Below are 15,251 nucleotides of genomic sequence, written 5' to 3'. Positions count from 1 at the left end.
CATAATCTATCCTCTGGGGAATTTACTTCTTGTTTCAAGGTCCTTAATACTTACACTTGTCCAAGGCTCAGCCTTTTACTATGGAATCATAATTATTTAATTTTTACTGAAAGCTTTGCTTCTCTCCAATATTCTGCAAGAATCTGGCTAGGGCTGTGGAATCGTGTAGCTCTGTTCCTTTACTTAAGATCACAGTGTCTGTGGCTTGAATAACTATAAATTGGAAATAAATTTAAAATTTACTTTAATGATTTTGTGATTTTAAGCAAGAAATTTCTCTGAGGCAGAAATCTTGTGGGATTAACTAGGACAGTCAAACACCCCTTTGTCTGCATCTTTGGCTACGTCATGGTATTTGGAAATAGCTATATCTAGCTACCTTTCTAGTACTTTACCTTTATTGACTTGGCATCACTTTTCAGCTAATTTTTAATGCTATTTGTGTTGTCTTTTCTTTTTTTATTAAAACATTAAGTTTATGTTGTTGTACAGTCTTATCTACCAAGGATTACTTCTTTGCAAATCTTTTTTTTTTTTAATGATGCAGTTTGTAAGGCAGTAGTGTTACAGAAGCATCTATCGAGATGACCTCAGAGTCTTAAATGAACTAAGTTTTATTGTTGGAATTTGAAGAATCTTATGGTATCCATCAGGTGCCATTGATAAGAAATGTAATGTCATCCTTTTCTAAACATTATTTTAACATTTAAGAAGTTCTTGAAAAGCATAGTCCTAACCATTGGAGAGGGGCTAAGGAAGAAATGTTAAAATTAATGGAAAACAGTCCTTGTCTTCATGGGTAGCTTATAAATTGCAGGAAGAAGGAGATATGTACACATTGTTTACTCATTCATTCAAGAAATGCTTATTAGGGTATTATTACATGCTAGACACTTTGGTAGGTGCTGAAATTACAGTGTTGAACAACAGAGGCACAATTCTCTTCCCAGGGTTTGTAGTCTGAGGCAGGGGTGGGGGAGTGTGAGGAGGATTATATGAAGGAATAATTTTAAAAAGAACAAGAGACAGATGGAAGAGTGCTGAATATAAGCTAACTTTGGAAATAAATAATATTAGGATTCCACAGAATACTGGAGTTATGTCATATGCTGCTTTTAATCAAATTTCAGAAAAGATCTTTTCATTTGAAAGTTATTCCACAGCTTAAAATGCAATGTGGTTTCAAGACCAGAAGGGTGCACTCTTTCTGAAACAGTCGATCACACATCTAGCAAAAGAATTAATATATGTGAATATTGGTCAAAGTAACAACTTAAACTAAATATTGATTTCAAGTCCATTTTAATAGGCATTTTTGTACCTATTAAAGTTGAGAAATTAGTAGTTAATTTTGCTGTTTACTGTTGCATTTATGTATTTTGTTCAGAAAATTGAGTTAAGCTTTATAGAAACTATTTCAATAATCTTTCTAGTAATTTAATATATTTGATATTCTCTTAAAAAGAACAGAAAAAAGTAAATTATCTGACACTGTTAAGATTATTTTTAACCACATAGCTTATTGATTTTGTAAATGGCCCACCTAAATTTGGGTAATACCTGATTATGAATAAGAGAAGTTAGAAAAAGAGAACATTGTAAGTAGATTTAGGCAGGTGTTTATTTTCTAGGTACTCCCCTTAAAGAAAAAGCCATTAAGTCTTCACCTCTAGAGTTGTTCCATTTAAGGAAGCCTAGATTCCCTGGTGAAGACGATAAAAAAGTTCAGGAAATAGCAATTAAAATGCTAATCCTTCTTACAAAATTCTGGCTTAAAATCTGAGGGCCTAATAGAGAAAATGGAATGATTGTTTTTAAAGAATATTCTTTCTAATATGCCTTAACTTTTAAAAAAACGTGCAATATACTGTACATTAACAAAGAAAAATAATTAAGTTGTAGCCTTTAATGCTATATTAAGAATGACTGCGCAGGGACCAGCCCCATGGCCAAGTGGTTAAGTTCGTGTGCTCGGCTTTGGCGACCCAGGGTTTCTCCAGTTCGGATCTTGGGTGTGAACATGGCACCACTCATCAAGCCATGCTGAGGTGGCATCCCACATAGCACAACTAGAATGATCTACAACTACAATCTACAGCTATGTACTGGGGAACTTTGGGGAGGAGGGAAAAAAAAAGATTGGCAACAGATGTTAGCTCAGGTGCCAATCTTTAAAAAAAAAGAATGACTGCACAGTTTAAAGCTATACCATTTAATATGGTAGTCACTGGCCATATGTGGCTCCTGAGCTCTTTAGCTTTTGAAATGTGGCTAGTGCTTCTAAAAAACTGAATTTTGAATTTCATTTAATTTTAATTGATTTAAATTTAAAAATTGATACATGATTCACAGTTATTGGAAATTTTTAAGCATGTTGGGAACAACTTATGTGAATCTACTTTTTCAACTGTAAATTTTATGAAATCTAAATACAGATTAAATATTTCAGATGAAACTTTGCATCTAAATTGAGATGTCCCATTAATGTAAAATAAACATTGTACTTTGTTTTGTTTATTTATTTATTTTTGCTGAGGAAGATTCACCCTGAGCTAACATCCATGCCAATCTTCTATTTTTTAGTATGGGGGCTGCCAGCACAGCATGGCCACTAACAGAGCGGTGTAGTCCACACCCAGGAACCCAACGCGAGCCACCAAAGCAGAGTGCACTGAACTTAACCACTAGGCCACCGAGGCTGACCCCTAAACGTCATGTTTTAAAGACTTAGGATGATAAAATGTAAAATATCTCCCATATATTTTTTATAATGATACATGTCGATATAATACTTTGGATATGTTATGCTAAAGAAAAAATATATTTTTAAAATCAATTTCACCTTTTTGTTGTTACTTTTAAAAATGTGGCTACTAGTAAATTTAAAATTACTATGTGGCTTTCATTATATTTCTTTTGGACCATGCTGGTTTGAGTTTCTCTAAGACATCACTGGAATCCATTTGATGCATGAAAAATCCAATGTGGCTCAGCAACTAAACTTTATCAAAATCATACTCTTTTCTCTTTCTGGCTCCACTATCAGTGATGGTATTGTTAATAATCTCAATTTTTAAAGCAATCACTGAATCTGATAAATTCAATATCATTTACATGTTTAACTCATGATAATTATGATCTTTTATTTGTATTAGAAACACTAAAATTTTGTAGAAAATTTTAGCCAGGCAGAGTGATGAGAAATTGTTATGGAGGAAAAATATGACTTTAAATATTGTGTGTTGGGCAATATACAGTGTGAATCACTTAAAGTACTTAAACTGTATCTAGGACAGTTTATGGTATCTGCTTCTAATAACAAGTGTTCTTTTCATGTTTCCTTTATCCTCACCTCAAACAAAATGGGCAAAAAGCGTGGTCAAATGTGTAATGCTTTTTGTTCTGTCAGGTATCTCCAATAGGTAATAAATGTGACTTTCATCATGATTTTGTCTCATTGTTCATCTGTCAATTCTTCTAGGAGGTGATTTCCTCTCCTTTCTGAGAAAGAAGAAGGATGAAATAAAACTCAAACAATTAGTGAAATTTGCATTAGATGCTGCTTCTGGTATGTCCTATCTCGAGAGTAAAAACTGTATACACAGGTAAGGAGAACATTTTAAAAACATTTTCCAGTTTCATTAATAGAATGCTAGAAAACTGATCTATTTGCTAAAATACAGCAATAAATGTCTTTCACAAAACATATATTTTCTTGTTGGTCTTCATATTTTGTGTGAAAGCATTCTTTGGTAGTTTATATAGTTAACAGAAACATTTGTTTTCTATCTCACCTGAGGTAAGTACAGTTAACTAGACAATGACTTACCTACTAATTAAAATTTGTTTTATTATAATCATAAATAGCATAGTGATAAGATATACCACAGATTAGTCATGTAAGCAGCTATTGACTTTAAGCCAAACAAGACTGTATATGTTACCTATTCTCATTTTTCAAAGAAATTACTTGTAAAGTCATGGGAAAGTGTAATAGTAAAAGAAAAATAAATGACAGTGAGTTTGGCCAAGGGTAAAAGATTCTAGCATACTAGTTATTTTAAAGGAGATTTTTGAAAACTTTCTCTGATTTCATTAAGGCCAGTGACTTGGTCTTGAAACTTCATAGATTGTGATTTCAGTTGCTCACAGCTGAAAGTTCTTTACTACTGAATGTCAATACAACTTAAGATCTCTTGCATAGTTCATGTCAGATCCTAAATATGGCTAAGAGTATATAAGCAAAATTAAGTAGGGAGTTAATGCAGTTTTCATGTGCTGGAAACAGCACATAACAGTGCGGAGCAGGGTTCATTGTCAGACTGAACTATTGTGGACTTTATCTAAGCTGGTTTGGTTGTTGAGGTGTATTTTTTTCTCATGTGTTTCATTACACAGCCTTTGACTTAACATTCTGGTGGGGTTATATAATGTATACTTACAGCAGAACAAATTTTAACCTGAAATATACATTTATTTAATCTCAATGGATATTTTTGACTTAATTTCCCCCAAGAATTTTGCTTAGTATTCACTTTTATTCTGAAACTAAAATTATGGCTTAATTTTTGAGTAAGATTCAACAATTGTGTGTATTTTAAAATACGTTCAATAGGGATACTATTTTTCTGGAAATTGAGAACTAAAACTAAGCCACTTTTATTTGTTTTACTTTCTGTGAAAAGAGATATTTTTAAAGACTTAACGCATTTGATTTTGGCCAAGAATTGCATTATCACTAATTTCACTAGAAGAAAACACTTCGTTAAAATTAACAATACAGGGGCCGGCCAGGTGGTGCAGTGGTTAAGTTCACGTGCTCCACTTCAGTGGCCTAGGGTTCACGGATTTGGATCCCTGGTGCAGACCTACACAGGCTTGTCAAACCGTGCTGTGGCGGCATCCCACATACAAAATAGAGGAAGATTGGCATAGATGTTAGCTCAGCAACAGCCTTCCTCAAGCAAAAAGAGGAAGATTGGCAGCAAAATGTTAGCTCAGGGCCAATCTTCCTCACCAAAAAACCCAAAAAACAGAAAAGTAGCAATAAAGGGTTTTGCCCTTTATTTAGAGAAAATCTATAATTTTGATTTCTCAGGTGTTAAAGCAACTTCAGGCATCAAATTCTCTATTGTAGTTGTTCACTTTTTCTCAGATTTTTTTCAAACCATTAGATCATCTATAGCTTTAAGCCATAGTAAATAAACATTATTGAAACTGTTTTTATTAATTTGTCAGTTACCAATAACATCTTAAATTTTTTGTGCTTTGTGGTTAAGAGAATTGTTGTTTCAATTTCTTGCTGCTTTTGTAGTGATTGCTTTTCTTGCAAGTGGCTGACTGCATCTTTTAAGTGCCTATCTCATCAGAATTGAAACCATTTTAAATAGTAGATGGCAATTAGATTTTAAAAACTTATCCCACTCACCGAATCATATCATTATCTACTGTAATCTTATTTTCCCATTTATTCCCCATCTATTTCCCCATTTTGCTTTTTAAGGATTTTCATGCATTCACAAATTTTTGAAAGTCAACCCATGCTTGACCACGTATTCTACAAGTCTGTGCATAGTCCTGTGCTGTTTGCCTGTGGGGAAGGTTCCTGATTAAACATCTTGAACAATGTCACTGAGAGCAGGTTTGACAAATAGATTTTAGTGCCAGCTTTCAGTGACTGGCAGTGGCTCTCTGTGTTGTGTATTGAGAAAGATTCCAGGATCAGCAACAAAGAGTCCAGTGATCAATCAGTCACATCTGTCAGAGTATTGCAAAGCATTAATACACAAGCCTCAAACTTGTCATCTGTGGCATACAGTGTATTTTTGTCTTTATTTTCATAAGTACTTTTCTTTTTTGGTATGATTTTCCTTACTAGTCATATTATAGCAACAATATAATATTTTTCTGTAATCATTTCCATTGACTTCTTCTAAACTGTCTACTATTCTTATTTTCCTTGTTAATTATGGTTACTGGATGAATTTTATATCTCTAACCAGTGGTCTTTTGTTCCTCTTCAAACTTATGTAAATGCTCTTTTGGATGAATTCATGTTTTTCCTTTTCATTTCAGTACCTCACCAATGTATGACACAGTATTGAGAAAATAAATCATTCTTTGTGTTGAGTATTTTATAGAAGTGAATTGTGCTGTAGAACCCTGTTCCTACATGTCATCTTGTGGAATTGTTTCTGTGGAAGCAGTAGTAATTGCAATGGGTTTTAATTGATTTATAGTTAAAAGATACACTCAAGACATATTGTGTGTTTTTTCTCCTAATAAATATCAAATATATACATATATATACGTATATATGTGTGTGTATATATATATGTATAGTAATCACTACAGTGAAAAGTGTTTCTTCTCATTGGAAAAATGTCTAATGAAGTATCTTAAAAATTAAGTAATCTAAAACATCATTGAAAGTTTCCTTTCATTTTTCAAGTAACAAAGGCACTAAGCCCTGTTCTTGACATCTCAAAATATTTCTAAAATATATGCATGTCTATGAATTGTGAAGTCTGTGTCCCACAAATCAAAGCAAAAATTTTAAATATGCTTTAAATTTTATATGAACTTATAAATTTTATCCTGTTCACTGATTAGAGGTCACTGGAATTCAGTACTTGAAAGTATTTCTAATTGTCTCTCCCCAAAATAGTATCTCAACTTTTGGGGGACACATTTTCTTTCTTTAGCTTTGTTTTATTGTTTTGATTACCGTGAGAAGAGCAGAGCAGTGTTTCATTATGGATAAACAAGTATGACAGCTATAAAATGAAAACAAGTAATTGCATAAAGAAATGGCCTGCTTTTGAAAAATATTCTTGTTGTGATTTCCATTTAACTTTCAGGAGAGTTCTCTTGATACTCTTAGTTTCTAATTGAAACTATTAGTGTTTATAGCTTGAGAATTACTAGATAATTTTATGTTTCAGTTAAGCTGTAGTCAACTGCATTTTCTTTATATTTATTTTATAGGCCAGTGTGAAATTTTCTTTCCTACTTGTACTTTATATGAATATTTGAAGTGCACTGATAAATTCTTGGGATGGGGGGTATCTTGGGATACTTACAATGGTATGTTACTAGATTGTTAGATATCACTCTAGAAGAAGGATTAAACCTGATTAATTTTGACATTAAGTGGGTTGAAGGTTGAAGGTTATATGAGATTTAAATGGTAGTGGCGTTTATGGTTTTATTGCTAATGAATCCTACTGCAAGATTTATTTTTATTTATTTCAAAAAGTTGATTTTGTGCCATGTTCTTTGTTTGATGTCCATGGGAAGTAAAGGGAGGATAAATTCTTGATTGCCGTGTATTTAAGTTAAAGACGATAATCTATGGGGAGTTTTGGAAGTGTTTCTTAATTTCATGATACTCTGTCAGTGGCAATACCACAAAAGGTGTTTTTGGAGAGGTGCCATGGAATATGATTTCTTTTTCTAATTTTAAATCTTGTGCTGGTTCCTTTCCCACAATGATGTTTCTTTGTTATGGAGTAAGATTAAAAACTCTACAAATTAAAGTATTTAAGTCAACATTTTGTTGTTTAGTGAGGATTTTGCATATCTTTGGGAATAATGATATTTCTAGTACCTCATAAATGTGAACAGTTGCCTACGCTGTGCCAGCATGATATCTACATGAAAATCATGACCCCTGCCTTTAGATGGTTATTACAAAAATAATAATTATGCATAGAGTTAATTTATTAATAACATGTGACCTGTCAGTATGGGGGCTATGTTGGGAGTAATCTGGGAAAGTTTTGCAGAGAATACTGTTTGAGTGAGATTTGATGGATGAGTGTGTCGTTGAATAGAAGGGTAAGGTAAGGAATATTCCAGCTGAACGCAAGTTGAAAGCAAAGTTACAATGTTTTCCACAAGAGGGGAGGACTTAATCATGGAACTACAAAGAGTTCCATATTATCAGAATGGCAAGTCCAAAGGACATGAAGCTGAGCCAGATAAATAGGGTCATTCTCACCAAGGGCCGTATATACTGTTTAATTTGGCTAAATTGTGGGAATATCTAGGCTTACATTCAGATAGTTTTAAGAGAGTTAAAATACTATGATTTTTAACTGGAAAAGAAAAGTAATTTGAACAAAATTGACAAAACCCTGAGAAATATATAACCTTGTGAAAAGGTGTTGGTATGGGACCAATTTTAAGTTTCATTGGAAAAACTAATTTAGAAAAGCTAAGATTGCCCAGAAAGGAACAATATTACATTTCACTTACATATGTTCTAGAAGGAGATTGTTTCATCTAATGATTTCTGACAAGGCTTAGACTTGTGTACTTTTTAAGATAAATGTAAGATACTGTTTCTATTTTCTTTTTTTTTTGTGATTTCATATTTCATGAAGCTAAAGATTTGAAATAGTATCATTTACATTTTTCCTAGTAATTCTTGAAGGGTTTTCTCTATTTTTTAACTGCAACTAAGTATCTAGCATCTGAGCTCTTCCTAAGCTTTGCATATACTGAAAAAGTATTCTTGTGCTTAATGCATATTGATATCATTTAAAGAGTAAGATAAAGCCAAAATAAAGTAAAATATTTTCTTTGGTGCTTTTGAGCTCTTCCTCTTTTCTCTCTCTCACAATCTACCATATACTCAATACAAGGGACCTTAACATCACTTTACAGATTGAGTAACTGAGGCCCAGAGAGGTTAAGTTAAATAGAAGGTTACCTAGACAATTAGCAGCAGGGCCGCTGCTAGGTCTTAGATGTGCTGACTTCCTTCTGACACATTCTCAGTCATTCCAATACCAGTGTTTTACTCTGTCTCATTCAAGGATTGGTAATCTTAACGGCTGACATTTATTGATGATTTACTTGAGTACCAGTCACTATACTGATTGCTTTAGATGCAGTGTCTGAGAATGTAAGCTTCATGAGGGCAATGATTTTTATTTACCTGTGTTGTTCACTGTTGTATTCCCAAAATCTGCAGTAGTGCCTGACGCTTAAAGGTAAGTGTCTGAATCCTCAAAACAGCAATAGGTTCTTTCGTAAGGCCCACATTCTGAATCACTACACTGAACTGTACTGTTTTCCATAATAAATGCATCTTCTGACCAATTAAGAGATTGAGGACAGAAGGCCAGATGGTACTTGTTGTGATGTCTCAGCTTATATTCAACATCTGGACTCTTTATGATCATGAGTAAAAAGAGAAGAGGATGCTGAAGCTTGTGAAATGTAATTTTAGAAAGACATACCAAGGTGTTTTTTGTTGTTTTTTAATGAACAGTTGTTGAAATGCAGGAGTATTTTGTTACTGCTTCTCCGTTTAATTAGAACTTGAAAATTTATTTTTTTCATTTTTTATACACCATTGTTTAGATACCCCCTTCTGCTTTATCTGTTAATTAAAAACACAGAATTAGCATAGAAATGTGATAATCTCAGTTAGTTGACTAAGCATTTATGACTGATTTTCTTGTTCCAACATTTGATTACAATTTTAAATATATTAGGCTATATTTTTATTTTTAGCTTCTAAACCAATTTTGCTACAGTACAGAGAAGACTGCTCAATAATTTTAAATGTGTCAAAAATATATGGTCCTTCTCTAGTTTAACCTTTTTTTCCCCTAGTGCAGTGATATTTGCATATGCAATGTGATTATCTTATAAAAGATATCATAAGATCATATTTCTAAAAATTATTTATCCTGCTACTTTATTCAGTGTCAGAATTTCCCATCATTAAGTTCATTCATTTTAATTAAGGGATTTTTCCCTGAAGTCACTTGTATGTTTTCAGGAATGAAAAAGGCGGCCTTCTCTTATGCTAGAATCTATTAACATATTGGCTTGAGTTAATGTACCAGAGTATCTACCTGCCTTCTTAAAAAACAAAAATGAGAGATTCAGGGTAAAGGGAGAGGGGACAGGTAAGTTTTGATTTGTGGTTACTGGCAGCAAATATGACACTGTTCAGGAATTCAGGGCAGTCCAGTAAACAGAGTGAAAGTCCTTAAGTGTGAGAGGAGAGGGAAGGAAGGGATAGAAGTACATTAAAGCTGTTTCATGGTTTGGTTGAGGCTAGCCTTGCGTTATGTTACATAGAAATGATAGAAGAAAATTGGCCTATACTTCATTCTCTATTGTCTCTAGATTCTTCAGTTAATTATAGTAAGTACATTTCTGGTTCACAATGTCAAAAGTGATCTTTTAAATCAAACAAATACAAATGGTTAGGTTACCATTTTCTCTCAGGGCCTATTTGATTACAAAGAACAGAAACTGCTTAAGCTAATTTAAGCAATAGATTTATTATAAGGAAATAGAGTTATCTCACAGAACTCAAGGATAGGAACTTCAGTCAGCCTTGGGAATCATTGGTATTAGGAACTGGGAAGCAGTCAGGATCAAGACAGTCTCTTTCTGTCTTTCCCTCTGTGTTCGCTTGGTCTTTTATTATTTGTTCTTGCTATGTTGCTACTTCATTTCCCTCTTGCTTTGACGACTACATCCCTCTGCCCATTTTCAAAAGACCCTCAAATGACATTTGAGTCAATATAACCTTCCAGGCCCAGTATCTGCATATATTTAGTTAGTCTTTGAGTTCTAATTTCAAATTCTTGGCAGAAAAAGTTGATTGGCCTAGTTTATATTAGGTGTCTACCCCATTTTAATCAATAACATGGCTAGAGAGGGAAGGGTTGTGCAGAGTCATTGTTACATAGATTTACAGGAGCCAATCTGTATGTGTGAGGGGATAATTCTCAGAGAATAGGACACGTCCTAAGCAGGCTTTCCAAAAGATAGCTATCACACATTTACTGAGTGCTTACTATTTGGCAAGTAAATTCATTATCTCACTTAGTCCTCATAGGAATATGAGGATGGTACCATTTATCTCCATTTTACCATAGAAAAAATTGAGCCACAAAAATATAAGTAACTTGTCCAATCTCATACAACTGGTCAGAGGATGATCTGAGTCTAGAGTGAGTTGCTGACAAAGCCTGTTAAACTAAGCAGAACATTTAAACTATGTGTTAAATATATTTTCCAGTTTCTTGCCTTTTGTGAATACGATCAGCCATGTGACTATCTCTCTGATTAAGCAAAACTTAAAAAGCCATTTAATAAATGCTAATTTAGAAACAGCCTCATTGTAGGGATAAGAGAATCCTTTACAGGTCTTATCTCTATATTTTCCTGGGATGATTCATTCCCACACAGTTCCATGGTATAGGGCTGGCAGATTGACTCTTTCCTGCCGTTGGTCCACGCAGTCTCCTTGAATCTTCATCTTGAGTCCGTACAACAGGCAGGAGATCAAGCTCAGAACTGTGGGGTTGGGTTCATGATACCCCGGAGATTTGGGTGACCATTGGCTGAATTCAGGTTCTCAAGTCAAACCTGATTTATGCTAGAGTAGCTAGCTTTTTCTAATTAGTATTGGTCACATGGAAATTCTGGCTTCTGAGGAATCCGTTAGAACATGGATGACACAGAAACAAACTTAACCTTCTAGCTTGCAAATTGTTTCCTACTCTCTGGCTTCCAAGGCAGAATCAGAGCAATCAACACATGGAATTAGAGAACCCTAGCCTGTGCCATTTATTAGGCATTGACTCACCTCAGTAATTTTGAGACTTACTGGGAGTTTTGCCCAATTATTGTTTTTAAATATTATTCATTTTTTATTTTATAAAATACAAGAGCACTGTGAGAAGCCCTTTTCATTTTCAGGTTTCTCTTTTAAGGGTTTCTCTGCCAATCCAGACTGTCTCTCTCTGCATTGCCAACTCTAATAGTCATGAAGCCTAGCATTTGCAGAGCCATTTAGCAGCTTCAACCTAGTGGTTAAGACCCCAGGTTTGAAATTGGAATGCTTTGTGTTTGAATCCTGGCCTCACAACATATTAGCTGTGTGACCTTAGACCGCCCGCCCCTTGGTAGTCCCTATAACCTTTACCCTGCTTTATTTTTTGTCAGTCCTTTCCATGACCTGACATTTATTTTATTGATATCTACATATATGTATATTTGTGTGTGTATATATGTATAAGAGTGATATATATTTTATATATATATACATATACATAAAATACTTGTTTACTTTTTATTATCTCTCTCCCAACTAGAATATAAGCTCCCTGAGGATACTGACTTTATTTTGTTCATGCCTTGATACAGAGAACAGTTACCAGCATCCAGTTGGTGCTCTGTAAAAATGTGTTGAATGAATGAATCAACGAAGTTACTTACTATGCCTCTATTTCTTCTAATATAAAATGAAGATAATATCCCCTCTGACACTCTGATTTGGGTTAGAGAAGGCAAAGCTACTTGAGTAGGAAAGGAGTATCTCAAGGTTCACCATTAGGAAATGTCCCTACAGCCTTTCAAAGGGACCACAACTTAGCAAGAAGAGACCACACATGTCCATGCCACTGTAAGATTAGAGTCAATTGTCTATTTAGCCAAGGATACAGAAACTTCTCAGGGAAAGATGGCCACTGTAGGGGAAGAAGAGCTGTACCTCTACCTCTAGGTCCTTCTGGCTGGTCTAAGAATTAAATTGACATGAGACAGAATAATAGGAGAAAATCAAACAAAGTTTAATAACATGTATACATAGGAAAAGTCCAGGAAATCTAAGTAACTCACCAAAATAGCCAAAGCTGCCACCTTATGTACCATCTTCAGCTAAAGACAAAAGAGGATGTTGAGGGTAGTGGTTTGGGACTTCAACGGGTGAAACAATTGACATGGAGGTGCAATTTACATTGCAAACATGCAAATATTTGTTAAACAAGTTTTTGCTGGGCTATCTATAGACACTGTGACCTAAGAGACAGAACTTTGATAAAAATGGGCTTGCTGGTGTCCTTCTATCATGCCTATTTTACATTATACTCTGGTTATCTTATGGGATTACCTCCTGCCTGGAACAGGCCTTCTATCTTAAATTCTTTCAGGCGGTTACGGGGAAGATCAAACTTTCTTTGGAGTCTTTTGTCCTTAGAAATAATTAAGCCAAAGAGACTCATTTTGGAGTGGCCAATTCTGATCCCCCACATCACATAAAGTAAATGCAGGATAGCTCAGTTTGCCTTACCACCCCCAAGAGTTTCTAACAGTGACACTGTCTGAACAGGATATGGCCTTGCTGAACTTGAAAAACTCATTTTCTTGCTAATGTTATAGTATGGAGCTTACAACACCATTCAGGGAGTACTTATACATTCGTGTGATTTTGTTTAACATAATGTTTTAAACATTGGGGTTTACTGGTTCTTGTACCCAACTTGGTCAACAAGGCTACATCCTTACCCTGAGGAAAAAGTGAAGTTACAGCCTAGATGTCTCTGGGTAGTTCATCTCTGTCTCCAGCCCATTTCTCCACAGTTTGTACCTTACTCTCATTACCTTTTTAGCTGTGTGTTCCCAATCCTGAGTATGTTTGGGCCAGGAACTCCTGTAGATACTGTAGCTACAGCAGTGTAGGGGAGGAAACATAATTTTCCCTTGTGGGGGATCAGAATTTGCCACCCCAAATATGTAAGTGTCAGTGAGCAGAACCTTCTTAGCAATGTGTGTAGCAAGTACAAAAAGCCCTGAGCTAGGAGCATCCTAGGTGTGTTCAAAGAAGGCCAACAAGGGAGACAGAAAATGAGGTTAGATACTTATTAGGTGGCCAGACCACGAAGGCCTTGAAAGTCATTGAAGGGGCTTGGCTTTTAGTCTGCATGAGATATAGGAGCCATTGAGGGCTGACTTGATCTGTCCCAGGTTTTTAAAGTATAAATTGGAATTCTTTTTTAAAAATAGACTGTAAGGGAGCCATGCGGAAGCAAGAAGATGAGTTAGAGAGCTATTGCAATAAGAGAGAGTGGGAGTTGGACCAGAATGGTAGTGGTGGAGATCCTGAGAGGTGCCCAGGTTCTGGATGTTCCTTGAAGGTAGAGCCATCAATTTGCTAATATATTAGATAATGTATGTAAGAGAAAGAGGGAGTGAGAGATGACTTCATATTCTCACAGAGACTTCAAAAACTAGTCTTCCTGTATTTTCCTCATAAATTCAGGTGACTCTAAGACACTCTCCAATGTTTTGTTTTCTGTAATTCTAATGTTACTGCTTCAAACTCTAATGAGCCACATAAAAGTATGACATGTAGCTTTCTTTTTACTGAGACCCTACTATGTGCTGAGAATTGTGCTAGTAACAGAGCCAAGATTGGACAGAGTACCACTTCTGCTGGCATTTTCATTTTACCACACTAATGTTATGATTCTTGTAATGGAAGAAAATAAAAGAAAATTACCTTGAAATGAATGGCATTCAAGATCTCATCTGCAGTTTTTTTCATTTAAATTGGGCATTTGTTTTCCAAATAAGTTACAGATCTTTAAGAACTGTACCTTGCAAATAGTCTCCTGGTTCATAGACCCATTTAAAGAGAGAAGTAAAATTAAATGTATGCATAATTTTAGAGAAGGTTGTATTTTTTTCCCCTGGAGTCTCTGGTTTTATGACTTGTAGGTGAATACAACTAATTATTATTTACTGAAGCTAATAACTTAGCAGTATTACTTGTAAATAATGCCACTGGACGTGCTGGATTCTTGAAGAAGTAATGTCATCTGTAGAACTAAAATGACATGAAAGAGAAGTCGTTCACTTGCTATTATGTTTAGTATACAGAAGGCCATTTCCCTCTAATGTAAGGTGATATACTGTAAGATAAAGTGACCTCTGTTATAATACATTTTAAATTCTTTTATAAAATAGCTTAGAGAGAATAGTTACTGTTTGTGGTGTGGTTCATTTATTTCTACTTCTTATAGACAGATATATTTATTATTATAGGAAAGGAACACCTATTTTGTGTTCTTAAATTGACATCTTAATGGTGACCTTTTTTTATTTTATGATTTGATTTGCTTTTTGTGGGGGAGGAAATAGTGCAAATGTTTTGTGAACATTTTTCAGTAGGTGCTTTTCATATAGTAGGAGTTTGATAAATATCTGACATATGAATGAATGAACGGGTAAAGTAATGAATAAATGAAATAGATCTTTTATCTATTGTCCAAAGTGCTCATTGAATGCCGTTAAATGACTAGGGACTTTCTGGAAAAATAATCGTAAATTGTTTCACCTGTGAATGTTGATCCTCCATTTTTATTTTTCAATGATTCATTTCTTTATGATGCATGAATGAAGAAAGGAGTAATTATATGTGATGGAAACCTGTA

The 15,251-nt window shown here is 34.5% G+C and overlaps 1 protein-coding gene across 21 annotated transcripts in view; it reads left to right on the top strand.

Annotated features, from left to right (window-relative positions):
• Positions 1-15,251, top strand: part of FER (FER tyrosine kinase) — a 439,939-nt gene that overhangs the window by 332,373 nt on the left and 92,315 nt on the right. For all 21 annotated transcript variants that reach the window (XR_011525229.1, XR_011525213.1, XR_011525228.1 and 18 more), the window contains one exon: positions 3,482-3,605. Coding sequence is in view for 8 of the 21 variants with exons in the window: in XM_070569583.1 (XP_070425684.1) it covers positions 3,482-3,605 (124 nt within the window). In the remaining 13 variants the exon portion in view is untranslated. The remainder of the gene's footprint in view (positions 1-3,481; positions 3,606-15,251) is intronic.

Source organism: Equus przewalskii, chromosome 13 (assembly GCF_037783145.1).
Source record: "Equus przewalskii isolate Varuska chromosome 13, EquPr2, whole genome shotgun sequence".
NCBI classification, from domain to species: Eukaryota; Metazoa; Chordata; class Mammalia; order Perissodactyla; family Equidae; genus Equus; species Equus przewalskii.
This window is presented reverse-complemented; position numbering and strand designations above follow the sequence as displayed.